The sequence below is a fragment of the Diadema antillarum genome, unplaced genomic scaffold, assembly GCF_040938485.1.
Source record: "Diadema antillarum isolate AM-2024a unplaced genomic scaffold, OU_Dant_1.0 seq00000079_RagTag, whole genome shotgun sequence".
Taxonomy (NCBI): Eukaryota; Metazoa; Echinodermata; class Echinoidea; order Diadematoida; family Diadematidae; genus Diadema; species Diadema antillarum.
Window position 1 is genome coordinate 3,015,249 of NW_027271172.1, and position 18,623 is coordinate 3,033,871.

The 18,623-nt window shown below is 38.6% G+C and overlaps 1 protein-coding gene across 1 annotated transcript in view; it reads left to right on the plus strand.

Annotated features, from left to right (window-relative positions):
- The window catches only part of LOC139726093 (oxysterol-binding protein-related protein 6-like), a 74,177-nt gene that overhangs the window by 38,525 nt on the left and 17,029 nt on the right, over positions 1 to 18,623 (plus strand). The window contains exon 4 of the mRNA XM_071637174.1: positions 9,665 to 9,850. Within this exon, the coding sequence (XP_071493275.1) occupies positions 9,689 to 9,850 (162 nt within the window). The 5' untranslated portion in view covers positions 9,665 to 9,688. The remainder of the gene's footprint in view (positions 1 to 9,664; positions 9,851 to 18,623) is intronic.

The following is an 18,623-nucleotide window of genomic DNA, read 5'->3' on the forward strand; positions in this document are numbered from 1 at the left end:
GTCACTGACACATTATTAAGGGTAAAATTGTTCTCCCTACTCTCTGAAAGGGGTAAGTCAGGTGCTCTTTGACTTTGCTGGAAAAATAAGAATATGTTAAATTCTGTTTATATTTCCCTTACATCGATGTACAGCAGTGACATCACCAACCATTGTAGTCTTCTCATCCAGAGATGGCAGCACTGAAAATGTAAAAAAAAAAAAAAAAAAATCATAACGCTTGAATGGATTATCCCATTTTCATTAAGCTTTCACTGATGTTTTTTTTCTAATTCGCTCAATCCACTCATTTGAGTGAACTTGTCCTTTAAAGCCAAAATATAGTTCTCCAAAGGGTTTAAAATTCATCTTCCATCATTTGGAATATGTGCATCCAGTACATCAAAAGGGTATCCCAAGAACCTTGGCTGGCTGACTGCGATTTGATGTGCTGTTTTAGAGTAATGAGATCAAAAGTATAGAATTTATAATTTCAATCTTAATATTACACAACTTTTATTCCAGAAGAGCCCTCCTTGTTAAAGGGACTGTACAGTACTGGTTGAGGTGGGCATTCATGTTTTGAACATTCCTAAGTGAGATAATGAGAAACCTATTATGAAATATGAAAGAGCATGTAATTTTAAGAAGGATTCAACGTTTACTTGATGAAAATTGGTTTTAAAAAGGCTGAGATATCCAAAAAAGTGACAATAATAAAAGGCGACAGGCCACGCCTTTTATTAGGATCTCTTTGTTTCACCTTGTTTTTAGATATCTCAGCCATTTCAAAACCGATTTTCATCAAATAAACTTTTGATACCCCTTAGAACTGCATGCTCTTTGACATCTCATAGAGTGGTTTCTGAATATCTCGCAAAACGATAAAAGCTAAATCCTCACCTCGACCAGAACTGTACACACCCTTTAAGCCCACATTCAGCATTGTGGAAAGGTACAATGTATAGAAAGTAACATGATGATCAATCGTGCTCGTGCAATTGTATCTTTCCAACAAGCTGCATGGGATTTAATCTAGCACTTAAGATCGATGGATATCACCGTGGTCTGATTTGTCGATTATCGATAGTCAGTTATGAAAAACTATGTAGCAACTGCAATGGGGCAAGCTCTGAGATTGTGGACGTCAGGTGAACCTTTGTGGCTACTATTCCATATTTTAGTCATTAGGCCTACCCTACTGAAATTGTATTATTACAGCATTATTTAACACATTTCTTTAATGCATACTGTACATTTTAGAGCAATGATTGATAGTTCTGCAGGCATATGAAATCTATGTTTTGGCCATAAGCTCCTTAGGTGACCCAAGAAAATCCATAGCAGTCAGGAGAAGATGGCCTTATACATTGTACATGGTAGCTACTGTATGTGGACTGTTAAATGTTGTATCTATACCCTTCATGCGTCTATTTGACGAATGTGTTGCCATCCACCATTCAAGGTCTTTGGTTAGTCTTGTTTTGCAGTCACATTACAGATCAGAATGCTAGGATTAAAAGACCGAGTTTGATCTGTCTTTTTGATAGCAGAGGGAAGTGTATCATTTTTTACCCCCTGTTTTATTTTTATTCTTTATTTGTTTATTTTTTTAGGGAGGGGTTTGAGGATTTAAAATGTGATTAGAGGTAGAACAATGCAAAATCAGGTTACTACACTCTTGTTAGTTTGTGTTGTATGGATTTAGCAATATGTGATAATTCACATAGTTTGATTATACAGTGTACCTGATTGAATATGCTCAACTTAATCAAAGCTGCGAGATGGACGCCACAAGACTAGAAATGTTCGTGATCTTGATGTCTCCCAACGTCTACAATTACCACGTAGCCAATGTGTCAGGTTGTACTGACAGATCAATCCTTCCTTCCTCACATGGTGTTAAAGGGTGTGTACAGTTCTGGTTGAGGTGAGGATTTAGTTTTCAATGCTTTGCGAGAAATTCAGAAACCACTCTATGAGATGTCAAAGAGCAATTCTAAGGGGTATCGAAAGTTTATTTGATGAAAATCGGTTTTCAAATGGCTGAGATATCCAAAAACAAAGTGAAACAAAGAGATCCTAATAAAAGGCATGGCCTGTCGCCTTTTATCATTATCACTGTTTTGGATATCTCAGCCAGTTGAAAACCAATTTTCATCAAATAAACGTTGAATCCTTCTTAGAATTACATGCTCTTTTATATTTCATAAGAGGTTTCTCCGTATCTCACTTATTAATGTTATAAACCTGAATCCCCACCTCAACCAGTACCGTACAGTCCCTTTAAGTTCATAGACCTGGTATTTGGTTGCGCGGTCGTACATTTCCATTTTCCGTCCCAATGGTATTAGTCTTGGCAGCATCCATGGAGGAACTCTTGTTAAAATTGATTTCAAGGTGCTAATTAGGCAGAATACCATGGACATGATGCATATTGTTCAGGCTACATGTATTTGTCTTGTTGTTTATTCAGTGTTTAATATGTATATTGATATGGCCCATACAAAAGATGTATTCCTGTGTACATTATGCACTGTTTGCCTGTGTGTATTTATGTATTTTAGTTTCAAATGCACTCGATAATACCTAATGGGAAAGTTGCTTTCTTTGTATGTTACTGCATTCATGCACCCATTCACTCAGGAATTGTCATTGGCTATTTGTTTGCTTGCTTTTTTTAAACACAAGAAGAATACAATTTTTCCTCCCATTAAATGTTGATCTCATTAATCTGTATGTTCAACACATACTATTTTATCGCTTTCAACAAAAGTCACATTTTGAGTACTTTAATATTTAAATATCTCGGAGGACATATTGTTTTTTAACTTATTTTTCTCCATCATGCACTACATTTCTTTTCTAAAAATTGGAAGGGATCCACTCCAATAACCACTTAGATACAATCAGCAAGCATACGCACTGCTTCTCTAAAAATTCCATTCCCCCATCAAAACCACTTTCATTGAGACTCTGAATTGAGAGCAGTGGATTGAAGCAATTTGAAGTGTGAATCCTTTAATATTGCAAGATTGCATTCTGCTGACGTGAATGAGTGTAGAACAAGTAGAAAAGTCCTCATGTTTTTTTTTTTCTCTCCATTTAATAATGAGCTGGCCATTAAGTTTAATAGGTAGAGAGGTTGCCTTTAGGTTGTATTAATAATGAAATGTAGACTTCTTGCGTCATCTGGAAGCTTTCCTGGTACACCACACAAGAAAATCCCTTTTCTCTTTGTGTATAAGAGCAAGTTGTATTTTAGTTCTTTTTTTATGTTCAGCCTTAATTTGTAAACTTTGAGAAAGTTTCTGTATGGAAATGAGACATTTCACAAGTCTTTTGCAACTGGATCTTAGCCCCAGACAGTCAAAACTCAAGCCTGCAGTATATATTATGAATTGCAATGTATTTGGGAGTACCTAGAAGTATTAAACCATTAAATGTTATGCTGCATGTGATGCACAATTTTTTTTTTTTTACTTTTTGGAAATCTGCTGATTTTTGCAAAATTCACAAGTGGCAAAAACATTGCCTCCCCTGACATATAATTCAACTGTGCTGTGTATTGATTCCAAGATGGAAAATTATCATTTTTCTCCTGAAAAGGAATAATACATGTACTCATTTCTCATTCCATTACCTGCAGTTCTCAATCCTGTATTCAACCATTTGCGAAATTGTCTTAGGAGTCCTAATTTGCAAAATGTTTTACTTCGTTATCCGAAGTATACCAATTATGCCATATATACCATTACTGCTTAATCACATCTTGACCTCAGTAACATTCTGTATGGGGATGAAGAATGTTTAGATGATAGAGAGGCGTCTTGAGAGTTAATATGTAACACAATGCTGTGGGTGAATAATTGATGCCGAAACATCTGAGTTTCCGCACAAATTAGTCAGAACTGACTCATTTTCGTCTCATTTGTGATTGCTGTGAAGGTGAGCACCAGGCTAGGATTTGCCCAACCTTGCTGTATTGGCCTAATGGCAGCGATTTACATCGTATCTGTTTTGCAGCTGACATCAATACGCTAATTGTGGAGTGCTTTTAGTTGGTGGTAAAAGCCTCAGGTTGCTTTGTGCTCTATTAAAGAGCAGTGCCTCAGCATTTGTCCAGACTGTCTGTGCTAGGGCACACGTTATCCTCGTAACGGTAATTGCCCGATTTTCGGCTGTTCTCCTGTGCCTCGAAGGCATCTGATGCATTCTTGGTATGTGGGTGTTACATACAAGCAAGCATCAGTCGACTCGGTCCAAATGCTTTCGTACCACAGGTGTACAAGTAATGCACTATAGCGTCCACTGGACATGGCTTGCAGTGACAGCTCGACAGGAGTAGCTTTGTCATAATAGTACATTGACCTCTTCATGATTATCAACATAGTATGCATTGATGTTTGGTTTAGCACATGTGACATTTTTCTGTTTTACAAGGCAACACCCAAAGTCAAAGCCATTCACTGGCGTCATGATGATTTGACTATTCGATTTAACAGATTGTGATGAAGGAGAATCTCAGCAAAAAATACTTGTGCTCTTAATTTTGAAAGGTGTGACTGTCAGAGTGAGGATTACTACTTTTCTTTGTCTGGTAGCTTATAGACACAGTTTAGTAACTTTATTAAGAAAATAAATGCATGTCCAGCTACCCTGCAGTTATTTAAATGGCATACTTGTTTTGCATATAATCATGTTGCTGGATTTTTTTTTTTTAAAGAATATGTTGATACATTTGTAGATTCTTAATTCGAAAGTATTCTTTTTGACCATCTGTGTCAGCTGTGTTATATCTCAAGGTTCATTTATAGATGTATTCACTGACAAGAAAGCAACAACTATAAAGCTCTAAGCATTCTCGTCTTCTAGGGCTGTCTTGTAAATGCATTTTGCCGTTATGTAGTCACTCAGGGCAGTGTTGGATAGCTGAAATACAACAGGCTTTGTGGACAGTGAGACAAAAAGTGCTCCCATTTTTTCACTGTCCAATACCACCCCCCTCCCGACATCCATGCTTATAGTACAACCAATACACCTGTTGTCAGTGGCACACACACACACACACACACACACACACACGCACGCACGCACACACACACACACACAAATGGACACCAGAGACAATTGCAGCACTTTATGGCTTTGTGAAGTGTCTTTGAACAGGCCATGGGTAGTTTAATAAATTTTTGATGAAAGGAAACACCCCCCCCCCCCCAAGAAAAAAGAAAAAAAAAGAAGAAGCAGATGTACTGAGATGCCAAGAGCTTGTAGTGACCCAAATGTAGCATAGTAACATAACCACAATGAAATGAAATTCTGTGGTTCAAGCTTTGTTTCCTGTAAAGTGGATATTTTCGTGTGAGTAATTTTTTTTTTTGCGCTCGGCCAGATACATTGTAGATCAGTTTTGCATGTTTTTAATTTGGGGGGATCAAGACATCAACTACTGGTGCACATGGCAAGCAAAAATATTCACATGCTTTTATTTTCACGCTAACTTTTGGCTGCGCAAAATGCATGAACATTTTTTAACACCAAGAAAATTTCCACTTTTACAGGAGTGAGGACTTGCAGCCACAAAGATGAACCATGCAGACTAAGTTTTAAAGGGGCATAGTCCTGGTGGTGTAGAGGGCACTGTTGATGATACTGCCGATCACCGTTAGCATTGATACGAAGATTACCGAAGTTGAGCTGTCATCAAGAGTAAAGTGCGTAGTTGTTGCTAAGTAACGTTGCCTGCGTTGTCTTCTCTGTGCATCGCGCAGTCTGTAGTAATGCCAGGGTGCGTGCATATCGTCTGTTGAGAATGAGAAGGGCGTTAAGTTGTCTCGAACACTATGGGTTTTGTGAGAACTTAACGCCCTTATCATTCTCAATCGACGATATGTGCTTGACATTATGACATCACAAAAGAACTTTGCTAAAGCTGTCTACCCCCTCACCCGAATCATGAGCCTAACTGTGATCCGACCACTGACTACAGTGAATCGGACATCTTCGGACTCAGGGAAATGGGCCAAAGCGTAAGCGCTAGAGAGGAGTCGATAGCGTAGGTCTCTATAGGAAACTTGCGCCGTGCGCCCGCGTACGCATTTGACTAAAACACCGGGACCATGCACCTTTAATTTGGAATTGAGCGGAGTACAGGAGGAACTTTCAGATATTTGTTTTTTTTCTTTTGTCTGTGTGTCTGCTGTACACCTATAGCAGTTCTCATGTGCCGTACAGATTCAGTTTCTTCCACTCTTGGCAAATAGATACATCACATTGACGTGGGAAGATGAAAATTGGGACACCCTTCTCACAGATCAAAGCTTCTTCCTCATACAAGACCCTGCAGGAGTCTCGCGAAAGAGTCAAACAATCTCCCAGAACAGCCGCAGCCTAGAGTTACATGTGGCGTTATTGGAAAAAAATCGGAGTCAGCTGCCGGGGAAATTCGCGACACGAGAGACGAATGAGTTTGACCGAGGCACCAGCCTCCGTAGGCATGCTATCTTCCCATCAAACAGAATTAAAAGAAACAGAAGAAGAAGAAGAAGAAGAAGAAGAAGAAGAGATAAAAAGAGATAGAAAGAGATAGAAAGAGAGAGAGAGAGAGGGAGAGAGATAGAATAAGGATTAATGTTACAGGCATGTGGAATGCGGATGGTGATAAGTCTCAAGTGACGTGAATGCCAAACTAAAAAAAAAAAAAATGGTCCAACATACCAAGAGGAAAAGGATGTTGGTAGTCTAGTGCCTTCTGCCTCACGCTTGTGTCTAATCTCTGAACACATCTGATGCTGATACGTGTTTATTTCCTCGCTGATGAACGTGGCGGTAGGTCAGCAGCGGCTCGTGCCGGCTGAAATGTCAGCTTGTGATCAGATGAAAGGTGTCCGTCAACACATCCGTCACAAACTTTACTGCAATCCGATGGCTGTATATTGCTTGCTCGAGTGTGAGAATGGCTGATGAGGTGATTGCCACAATCACTATCAGAAGTTAGAAGGTGAAATCAAAATCGGACATGAAATAAGAAACGTTACAAAGTTTCACCTTTCTTCAGAGAGTATTGGTCGCAGCCTTGCAATATTGATTTGCAAGAAAAAATATGAAAGTCATATTTTTAGTCAATAAATAGACTACTACTAGTCAAATGAACATTATTATTGTCAGGTTATTACAAAGAGCTCTATGATAATTTATTGTGAATACTATAGATACAACTGATTCTTCTTGACTTTGATCATAAAAAGAAGGGAGAAAAAAGAAGATTCTAGAAAATTTATGTACTGGTTATAGTGTAGACTCATAAGATGCAGATACCATCACCTACACTAATTTGCATAGATGCAAGTTATACCAACGATTCATGAAAACATATCAAACTTTAAAATGCTATGTGCTCTTTACCGTAATAAATTGAGTCGATTAACACAAAAACATTACCATCCTGTCCATCTGGCTGTACTTTATGTACAGGGACCTGGTGTGGACATGTGTACTTGAAGAGCTCTTTCTCAGAATGCACTTCTCCTTTAAAGAGAAATGAAACTCAAACGTATAGGTGGGTTTAATTAATGCAGCAATATTAGCGGAACATATCCATGAAGTTTGAGGAAAACAGGACAGTCTGTTCAAAAGTTATGAATTTGTAAAGTTTGAGAAGACTACTACAGTTGGTGACGTTATGTATTGAGAAATATATAAAGAAAATATGAAAACGATTCAACATGTTTTCACTTTTCTAGCGTAATGGAAGATCACATGATTGTCCTCTTTCAGAAAGCAAGGGCATATGTTGTAACACATGTCAGTAGCAAGTCAAGGGAATGTGTACTTTTCATAAAAACTGAAGTTTTGTAGAATGTCACAAACAGTACTGTTGTAGTCTTCTCATCCAGCGATGGCTGTAACAAAACATTCAACACTCATCTTTTGAAAGAATCACCAGGTTTTCTTCAAACTATGCTGATATGTTCTACTAATATTGCTGCATTTCCTTAATCCACAATTATATCTGAACTTACATGGGTTTCATGCTCTTTTACATGCTATGAATCCCCCCCCCCCCCATGTCATATACATCTACAGAAGATGTGAAGTGATTGAACCGAACTTCCTACAAGATGTCTACAAACTTTTGTATGTTGTTATTGCAACAAGACTAGCAATTTTCGTGCCAGATCATGTGAGATGAAAATTTGCTTGTGTTGATATCATGCTTTTGCTTGATTTTGCTTGCAGTTCGTGTTTTCATCAAAAGTTTCATTTAATCACTTCATGCTTTCCAGATTTTATGTGTGTACTGTAAGATAGTGTGTATACACATGTTATGTCCTTGCTTGCTGTGTGCTGTCAGTACATGTATGAAAAACAGCATGTTGATCATTCAAATATCACGCTTGTGAATGCACATGTACTTTCCTATGTATCATTTTGCTAGATTCAGACGTTGTGTCATTGCTTTTTACACCTTTCACACATCTTGCCGACTTTCCCAAAGCATGTTGCAGAGTTCATGTCATGACATGTGTTTGTCTGTGTGTATACACTGAATAGTGAATCAGGATTTGCGACTGGTTGAATTGGTGCCGTGTGACATTCATTGATTTTGTTAATATTGATCATGGTTGTAAAGTATACTTTTTGATTCTTGCAAGGGGAATTCTGTGAAACATGAATGCTATATCTTTTCTTACATGGTTTACTATATGGAACATGCTCTTTCATGCACATTTCTGGCAAATATTCCAAATGCATAAGATCATGTACAATGTACTACATACATATATGATATCATATCATACAGATATTCATATAATTGCATATTGTATGTACACATACATTTTGTATGCACATGTATGATTTCCATCAAAGTTTGAAATTTAAAAGGATTCTTAATATTTTCGTGTTTGTAGTTTTCATGTCCATCAAAATTTGACCGGAAGTAAAAGGAAAGAAGGAAAGCTTTTCTTTTATTTTCAGTGAATATCCTCTGTATGGATTATACCTTTGTATTCATAATAATATTCTTCTTATTATGATAGTCATGGGTGGGAAAACATAATGCATTAAACTCCCTTTTTGCTTCATTCTTTTTTGGTTTGTTATCAGTAGTGAAATTGCTCATTTGCCTCTTTGACTGAGAAACATTTGGCAAATGCAATCATTTTTATTGACATCAAATAAATGCTAGCATTATATGTTCCTCAGATTTCTCTGACACTTTCCTCCCAACTTCTCTATGTTGGACTTGAACACTTTGGCCAGTATTCATGAAGATGCTATAAATTCAGTCCATGGCCTATACAAATTTTTTTCTGCGTAAATGTGCTTGACAGATTGCATTGACTTTTGTACACCAACAGACATCCAGTAATAACCATGCATGGATACTTGTGTGTGTAAGGTACACCTTTCCCACTCATGTTTTAGTTCATAGGCTATTGAAATGTAAACCATTTGCTTTTGTTTATTCAAACCGTCCTCATGAATATGGGCCTATATTTCAATACATCAATCACACAAACCTACATATGATAATCTTTACATATATGTGAATATTCCCAATTTGCATACATCTGTCTGTCTGAATATATGTATTATATTTTATATGTGCATGTGTGTTATATGTAAAATGTTATTTATAAATATGATGTACAATGTATTACTATTGGTCAATTCACAGGAGGACCCAGGTACAGCCTCTAACATGGACACGGCAGAGAGCGGCATGTCCGAGATGGACGGAAGCAAGACACTGAAGCTGGAACCCCTCTCCGTGGAGACGGGCTCAGACCTGGTCCAGGAACCAGGCAAGATTGAGGGCTACCTCCTCAAGAGGCGCAAGAGGCCTCTTAAGGGCTGGCACAGGGTAAGTGAGTGGGTGGGTGTGGTGGTGGTGGTGGTGATGATGATGGTTTTGATGGTGGTACTTGGTCCAGATTAGGAAGTCTTAGAATTGAGTCTGGAACTCTTAAAGACCTGGTAGTGTAGGGATACCATGGAGAAGAATACTGGTCTACAATTTTGTAGCTCGGATATATTCTAGATTCCGGTAACAAATTGTGTGTAGCTTTATCACTGACCTCTGTATAAGTACACACACAGCCGAAGAATCTCGACTGGAGTCAACAATTCCCCATGAGCGTACGCTTTAATGCACATATTCGCTGACCAGTGCTATAGGTGTATAAGTGGTTTTCGAATGTATACCCTGGTGGGCAGCGAATGAATCGGGCCACCCATGAATCCCCATGCTACCGGGTCTTTAAACCGAACAAGTGTGAGCGGTCTGAAGTTCTTCCTGTAAATACAGCCCTTTGCAAATATTCCTTGGCAAACTATTTCACCCACAATGTCCCTCTTGACTTTCATAGGGGAGTATACACCTCATGGGTACTCAACATTAGCAGGGTTAATGATCATCGGAGTGCTCTCTCTAAAGAGCAACACTAATACTGAATGGGGTACCCTGGGTAAATACAGTACAACCATTATCAGTTTTATGCCTCAGCCCCAAAGGATGCCAGAAGCATTATGTACACTGTATGTTTTCAGGCTCTCTATCTGCTCTTCCCACATCTTGTTGTGTGATTGAGAAATATAGCTCAGTGGATTTTCTTTATAATGGTACCACATGGCCAAAGTATGCCACATCAGTGAGATGTACCATGTAGATGCACGGATTAGATTTGGGGCAAAATTCCTCAAGGTGAAAGGTTAAACGGTACTGAACTTTACCTGAAAAGGGTCCATTTCAGCTGCAACTTAGCAAGGTATGCTCATTTCAGGTGTACTTTAACTACAGCAAGGTATATCCACTGGGGATATCATCTGGTAAGAAGGATAGAAATAACACTATAAGTCACCAAACTAGCAGGGGTGAAAGGTCAAGAAAGATTTCTTTTAAATGATTTCTGCTAGGGAAAAAAAGCGTCTTTGATATGTACTGCTGGACAGTAACGTGATGGAGTTTCATCCCATGACCAGAGAAGTAAAGGAACCCTAAATGTATACTTTTACCCAGGTACATTGAGATTACTCTAACATAATGTCATTCATACCCAATTCAAGCTAACATCCTATTCATACTGGGCATTTAGGAGTGCTCTTGTGCCCATCTTGTAAAATGGGGTACACAGTGAGATTTTTTTCTTGAAGTTAATACTAATGCTTATCATGTACAACAAAATACTACCAAAGTTTAACAATTTATCAACAAGTATATCTCGCTATGGTTCCTGATGAATGAGGACCCCAGCCATCTAATGAAAAAAACAAAAAACAAAAATAAAACACCAGTGCATCTATGATTCATTTCAAGACAATTGAGATGCCTTATACAAGATTTCTTTTTCTTATTTTTTTTTCTTTTTGTTAGGGAGGAGAGATTGTTTGTTGAGTGGTGATAAATGAGGACACTGAACCTCTGGACAAATTCTAGACAGACAGACAGACAGATGTACTAGTAATGTATTGCAACCCTTTTGGGAAAAACACATCAAAGAACATACTGTCATGAATTCTGCATTCACCCCCCCCCCCCTTTCCAGTATTAACATCTCTATAACCTGACCACCAGGCTGTCCACAAAAACAATAACAAGAAGAAAAAAACAAAACAAAACAGGGATGCACACTCACAGGGGGTTAAACAATACCCGCAGGCCCTGTTCCAATCTCCAGCAATCTCGCTGATCGATCGGCGATCATTCCCGCGGAATGCGAGCATAATGAAGACGAGGCCCCGGGTAGTCAAGCCGCTTTCCGGCGGAGAATCTCTTCATCGCTGCTCTCCTGGACCTCTTTCACATCATTGTTATCTGAGGAGATCATTCTTCTCCGTTACGGTAACTCTGTTTAACTAGCACCAACTCTTGCATTCTCATCGTGCATAAACTCCTTAAATTCAAATTCTCTCCTCCGTGGAGTGTTTACCCCACAGAAAAAATGTGCCAGGAATGAAAAGAAACACACACACACAAAGACACACACAGACAGAGCCATGAGAAATTCCAGCAGACAGACTTACCATTGATAATTAGTTACAGATGTAATATATGTCCATGGTAATGTACCTCATGAAATTATCGAGTGTGACAGCACACATGTGCCTAATACATGTTGTCTAGAGGTATTGTGACCTCATTAATATTACAACCACAAGGGTGGTATTTTATTCTAGAAATATTTGGAACCATGCCATACATATCTACCCACTTTTGATGAGATAAACTTTTTATTTCATAAAGTCTAATTGTTTCATTTTCATTTACGTTAAAATCTTCAAATGGTATACATTCAAACCTGTATTAGTGACCACCTGTCTATAGTGGCCACCTGCCATATATAACCACTGCTAAAAAGCAATTCCCTCTGAGAGAAAAAGCATGTTAAGAACCTGTCTGTAGCGGCAACCTGTCTATAGCTATAGACAGGTTTGACTGTATAGGATCCCCCCCCCCCCCCCCCCTGAGTTAACAATTATTTTCACTCATTGAGCTGCATTTAACACTCAAATATCTCCCCGATTGCTCTTTGGACCCTCCCTGATTTTGACATATAAATGTGGGCAGCATTGTAATATCAAAACCAGCATATTAATAGGGCTATATAAACCAAAAGACAGCTTTATATATTTGTAGAACCATTCACATGTGCAATTCAGCAACACTTCCAAGAGTTATGATTCACACTTTATGATTTCTTTTTTTATTACATTAATGAACAGACAAATGATTAAACAAAAGTAGATTAATTGCGAGTGAGCATATTTTCTGTTTCAGTCCATGTATAAGCCACAAGTCTAAACTGATCAGGACTGTCAACAGGGCCAGCTTGCACAGAATATGCTATAACAAGCTAAAAATAAATGGCAGAATCTACTATGGATTGTGAAAATCAGATCCCGTTGGAAAGACACAATTTTTCTGATGTGTTAACTTGCCCTCCTTGTGCATTGTTTTCCTGTACATGAATATACGCATCCATCGCAGGAAGGGATGTTTACGTTTAACCTACTACCTTTCTTTTGCATGTGAAGTGGGGCTGTGTTGGGCAGCTGAACACACTGGTTGCTCCTCCTCCATTTAAATCCAAATTAACCTTTCCCTATCATGCGCGGAGGCAGCTTCCTTCTCTTCGTCCCCCTCCTGCACCCCTCCTAACCTTAATAAAGTGCTTGTCAAGATGCACATGGTTATGGATTGAGAGTTCAATATGGGATGCCTGCCGAAATAGCGCCCCCAACCCCCGCCTTGTTAGCATTGATTGATATTGTCACTTCGTGGAGGCAATTTGAATGGACACTTTGAACTATACCACAGGGCTCCAGGGAGCGAGAGAGAGAGAGATAGGGAGAGGGAGAAATGGAAAGAGATTACCCACTTTTTTCAGGGAGGGAGAAGAATTTATGTGCCTGTATTTAACAACCAGCAGGTGTTGAATTTGTTTATTGTGCTGTTTGCATTGTGGTAATTGGTCATGGGAATAAACAAATACCTCTAGATATAATGAATTATGTTTACATTTAATTACTGTGAGTGTCATTTGTAACTTTTCCCAATCATATGTAGATCTTTGTATGTAAACATCTAAGAGTCTAGTATACAAAATTCTGTAAAATTGCTTGAAGCATGGTTAGAATGCCTGAGAGAGAAGCAAGCAAATTAATTGATTTGTGCTGACTGACATTTTAAATCTAGCATGCAATTATATGTACATATATGAAGAAGAAAAGATGCAAATTGAGCTGGAAAAGCACATGGCAGTACATCATATAATGCTAAATTCTGAAGATAATTTGTAGTTTTTCGTGATGGAGGAATGAAGATGTGAGTGTCTTGTCAATTGAAGTACCTTTTTTTATCCACGGGGATAGAATCTTGATACCACAAATTGATGGAATAGATTATATTTGTGAGTCTGATGCCCAAAGCTCATCCATTTCCATGAACGTTTGACAGTCGACAGAAAGAGAAAAATGAAATGTAGAGACAAATGAAATGTAGAGAAATACAAAAGTGTTTTGTGGTATTTTCAAGTGGAAAAGAAAATGTATGCCAAGTGAGAAATGGAAGGAGTAGAAAGAGAGATAGTAAAATGAAGGAGATAGAGAAACTGGGAAGGGCAGAGGAAATATCATTGAGAGAAAAAAAATACAATTTGTGTGGGCTTTAGAGATACATTGTACAAGAGAGACGGCAAAGAGGAAATATATTTTGTGAGAGAGAAGGAGTGAGGAGATGAGAGGGAAAGCTGGAGAAGAAGACAGAGAATAAATGTTTGTATTCCTGTGTGTGAGAAGGTATGCATTTGTTCAAATGTATGTGTCTGTGTGTATATGTTTGTGTGTGGGGGGGGGGGGATAATGAGAGGAAAAAAAGTGTGTTTGTGTTTGCGTGTCAGAGAAGCATGTAAATGCGTATGTTGTATGTGTTCTGCATTGTTAATCCAATAGAAACAGAGAGAGAAAAAAAAAATTGTAATCTTGTAGATTTTAGTCAGGGATGATTCTGCATGACTGTGCCCAAAACCCACCTTACAGACATTTTAGCAATTTAAATGCATTGAAATATTCAGTTTATGGTATGCACTTCAGACTTCTTTTTTTTTACATGAGTTTCAGATTTTTTTTTTCTGCAAGTAACACACACCCTCTGGCCCGAATTCACGAAGGTGGTACAAATGAAACCATGGATTAAACCATGGACAAAAACCATGAAGCGCCAAGTGTGGCACGGAATATTTCGTTACAAAATTGGTCATTTCGTCAACAAAATGACCGTTTCGTTATGAAATTATCATTTCGTGGACGAAATGTTCATTTAGTTTATAACAAAATGTCATTTCGTTACAAAATAATCATTTCATCGACGAAGTGACTGATTTCGCAACGAAAATATTCCATGCGACACTTGGCGCTCCATGTTTTTTGTCCATGGTTTAAACCATGGTTTCATTTGTACCACCTTCGTGAATTCGGGCCTCTGAGTTTAGTAGTGGAATAGAGACACGGAAGGTAGATAAGAATGTGTGTAACATGGGAAAGGAAAGACAGAGAAATAGACAGACAGGTGGAGGAAGAGATCTTGTGCATTTGAAATGCAAAATACACAGCGATGTTAGGAGTGATATTTATCCATCAGTAATTAATGAGCCGTGCTTGTTAATTGTTTGATTGACCTCGTCCCTCGGGGGAGAACCAAACGAAGCACAAACATGTGTGTTTGTGTTTGATGTTGGTGTAAATTGAGCTCTCACAGGTACACACAGACATCTATACACTGAGTTCTTACATGCAATATATTCATAATTACAGTGTGTGTGTGTGTGTGTATTGTGTGTGTGCTCTTTTATTGTTTACTTGTAGGTATAAAGGTAACAGAACAAAACTTCACACATGAAAGCCCTGATATAGTATGCCACATATCAATAGGTTTCTTTTCAAAATGTTTAGTCTGCATTCTTTAAAGGGACACAGTCCTCACGAAATTTAAAAAAATATGTTGTTGTTGGTACCTCCAATGAACTACTTTCACCAAAAACAAACTTTAAAATCACCAAATAAGCTCGTACATTTTGGTTGAAAAAGTGTGACTCTGCACGGTGAATATGCTAATGAGCAAGTCTTGGCGGAGAGTCATACGTCGTCGATGCACAACTCTTCCCAGCCGTGTTCTGCTCGTTATCCGTACACTCCCTAGTTTACCCGTATGCATGAAGACGTCGGTGGCTACTCCGACTCGTATTTGACATTGTTTCTACGTTGTGTGTGTGTGTGTGTGTGGGTGTTTGTGTGTGTGTGTATGTATTGTGTATTATATTCGCAACTAGATGATAGATCTACGGTAGATACACGTACGCACCCCGTACGCCCGCGGTTTGCCCTTCGCACTTTTCCAGTCTCAAGCGCAGCTGCAGCCCTACCTGTCACCGCTCATGCATGTTCTATAGTACGTACAGAGTGTACATATTTGTAGGTAGAAACGATTCTACACAGGCCTGCTAGCGCTAGTACACTACAGGGGCGACCGCATTCAGCGTCGTCTGGTCAGGCTATCTTACATCAGTAGTTTTGCTCGAATCGTGCAGAAAATTTCCCAAGAAAATCCTTTTTTCCGTCCCAGACCAACAAAAGTATCGTGAAAGGTGAGCTGTATGGCTGGGAAATATCGGTACAACGATGCCGAACATAAGAAACTTAGGGCCTACAAAATCTCGAAATCGTGTTGTGACCTACCTGTGCGTGGACAATTTGTGAAGCGATGTTTTTACGTGGACCGGCAGGCTGTGGCCCTCGGTTATAAACCGAGAAAACTCCTGAAACCAGATGCAATCCTGACCATTTGCTCACATGAGTTATAAAACAGAAACACCTCGAGCATCGACTTCGAAGAGAACCGAGGGAAAAAAGCGTAGAGAGGTAAGGAAAGTGGCTAGCTATGTTTAATTTACCGTGGGCCTGCAGCCGGGGTTGGACTGCAGTACAGTGCCACTGAGCTAGCTGCTGCCAGTGCCGACTGGACATGCACGGCAAAGTGGAGCGAAATCATATCCCTACGACCCCCTGTGTTTACCCTTCCCGGCTCACGTCATATATATTTTTTTTTTTCGAGGAAAGGCGATTATCTGACTACTTACAGAAATATTGAGATACAAACAATATTTTCTTTGAAGAATTCGACTCTCTCATGCACAGGTTATCTTCGGTTTGAATGCCAAAATCGACTGGACGGAGTCGAGTGTACTGTGTATGTATACATGGTATGGTAAGGATTTGCGCGCGAGAGTGGTTTCTACGCTAAGAAGTATGCAACACGGACGGAAGCTAGAAAACGACCGTGCCTATTTGATGTCAAGTTCATGGTATATTTGGTTTAAAAATACATATAAATTTATGTTTACAATATTAATTTTTCGTAAATTATATATATCTAAGCTTGAAATATTTTGTTTGAAATTATAAAACCACAAACTTTCACATTATGTGATAAAATTGCAACTAATCATTTGAACACTTAAATTGGTTTTTAGAGGCACGGCTGTCAACTTGGTGAGTAGGGCATGCACTACGTAGCATCTTTTTGCCGGCTCTTTCACGATCGCTTGCAGGAATTATTTTTCAAAAATTGCGTACGGAGACAATTTTTGATGTCCAAGCGTATAAATTGGTGAAAGTTTATATTTTTTACTCTTCTTAATTATCAGTACAGTGAAAATCTCAGGACTGCTTCCCTTTAACAAAAATTTAGAATATTTTTGTAGAATGGTTATGGTAGGAGAGACTTTCGAAAAAATTGTCTGCATTTGATTCTGGTGGAGTATGAAGCAAATTGCACCTTCTAAATTTCTGAAGTTGAATCTTGGCAAGTGAAGTAATTAATGTGTGGTTCAGAGTAGAATTTGGAGAAAGTGGAGGAAAAATCTTCAAGATAAAACAAAGCAAAGAACAATCCCTTTACTTCAACAAAAAAACAAGAGAAAACAAAAGACAGGGCAGCAGCAGCGATATTCATCCAAAACATGGTAGGAAAAAAAATTAGCATGGAAGTCATGCGTCAATTGATTCTTGTGATTAAAGTTGTCAAGGGCGGAGCGTGAGAGTCAATACAGGCCTCGGGTTACCGTCCTCTTGAGAAATGGTAATGAGTGGATCTGCACTGAAAGATTTCTATATCATGGATTTATTTCTAACGTTTGGCAGAGGCTAACCAGGGTGGGATGTACAATGTAATTGCACTTGGGGCAGCATAACATGCCGGTTCACATAAGGAAAACATTCAAATGTTATCAGACACAAATCTCTGTAATGCCATAATGGCAGGGGGGATTATATGACAAAGTTCAGGGTCAGATATGAGATATTTTTGTCATGAGATCCCCGTGCATGGAATGTTGTTGTTCTGCAATACATAACATCTGGAATGTAAAGCATGTGAAGGAATTTTCTATCTCCTTTGTCTTTACTCAACAGCATTTATGAGTGTTGTCAAGAAAACTTATAATCAGGATAAGCTGTAGTGTATATCTCTCTTGTTGAGTGATTACTCAGATATTTTCACATATATTCTATCAAGCTTTTGGATGCAGTAATTGAAATTGCAATGTCGGTATCTATACAATTTCATCATTGTTCATAGCAGGTAAAGCGTAGGTTTGCTACAACATGGAAAATTTGTGATCGAAAAGGCAGGAGATTAAGATACTGCCTTTTTCATTTCAAGCAACATATATACATTGTAACAGAATTGACAAATCATGAATTTGTTGATACCTACATCACAGGGACGTTTAAGAGAAACAATCACTTTTCTCCAAGGACTGCATTTTGCATTTTTTCCCTATTGTGATAAAACAAAACAATGAAGTTTTAGCCACCCCCCCCCCCTTTTCCAGCAGGACATGTGGCAATTCAAAACTGTTGTTTTTTTTTCCCCCTCAGGGGCAGGCAAATTTGCATGAATATTGAATGTCGTTCATTATGGCGACAGTCACCATCCCACCTGTGATAGGTTTGACAGTTTTGAAGGACGCAACTCATAGATCCAGAGGAACAATGGGTGTCAGCATATTGTCTGTTAATATGCACCATTTGAAAGTTATGTATGCCTGAACGGTGAAGTGAAACAATTATGGAAAAATGAT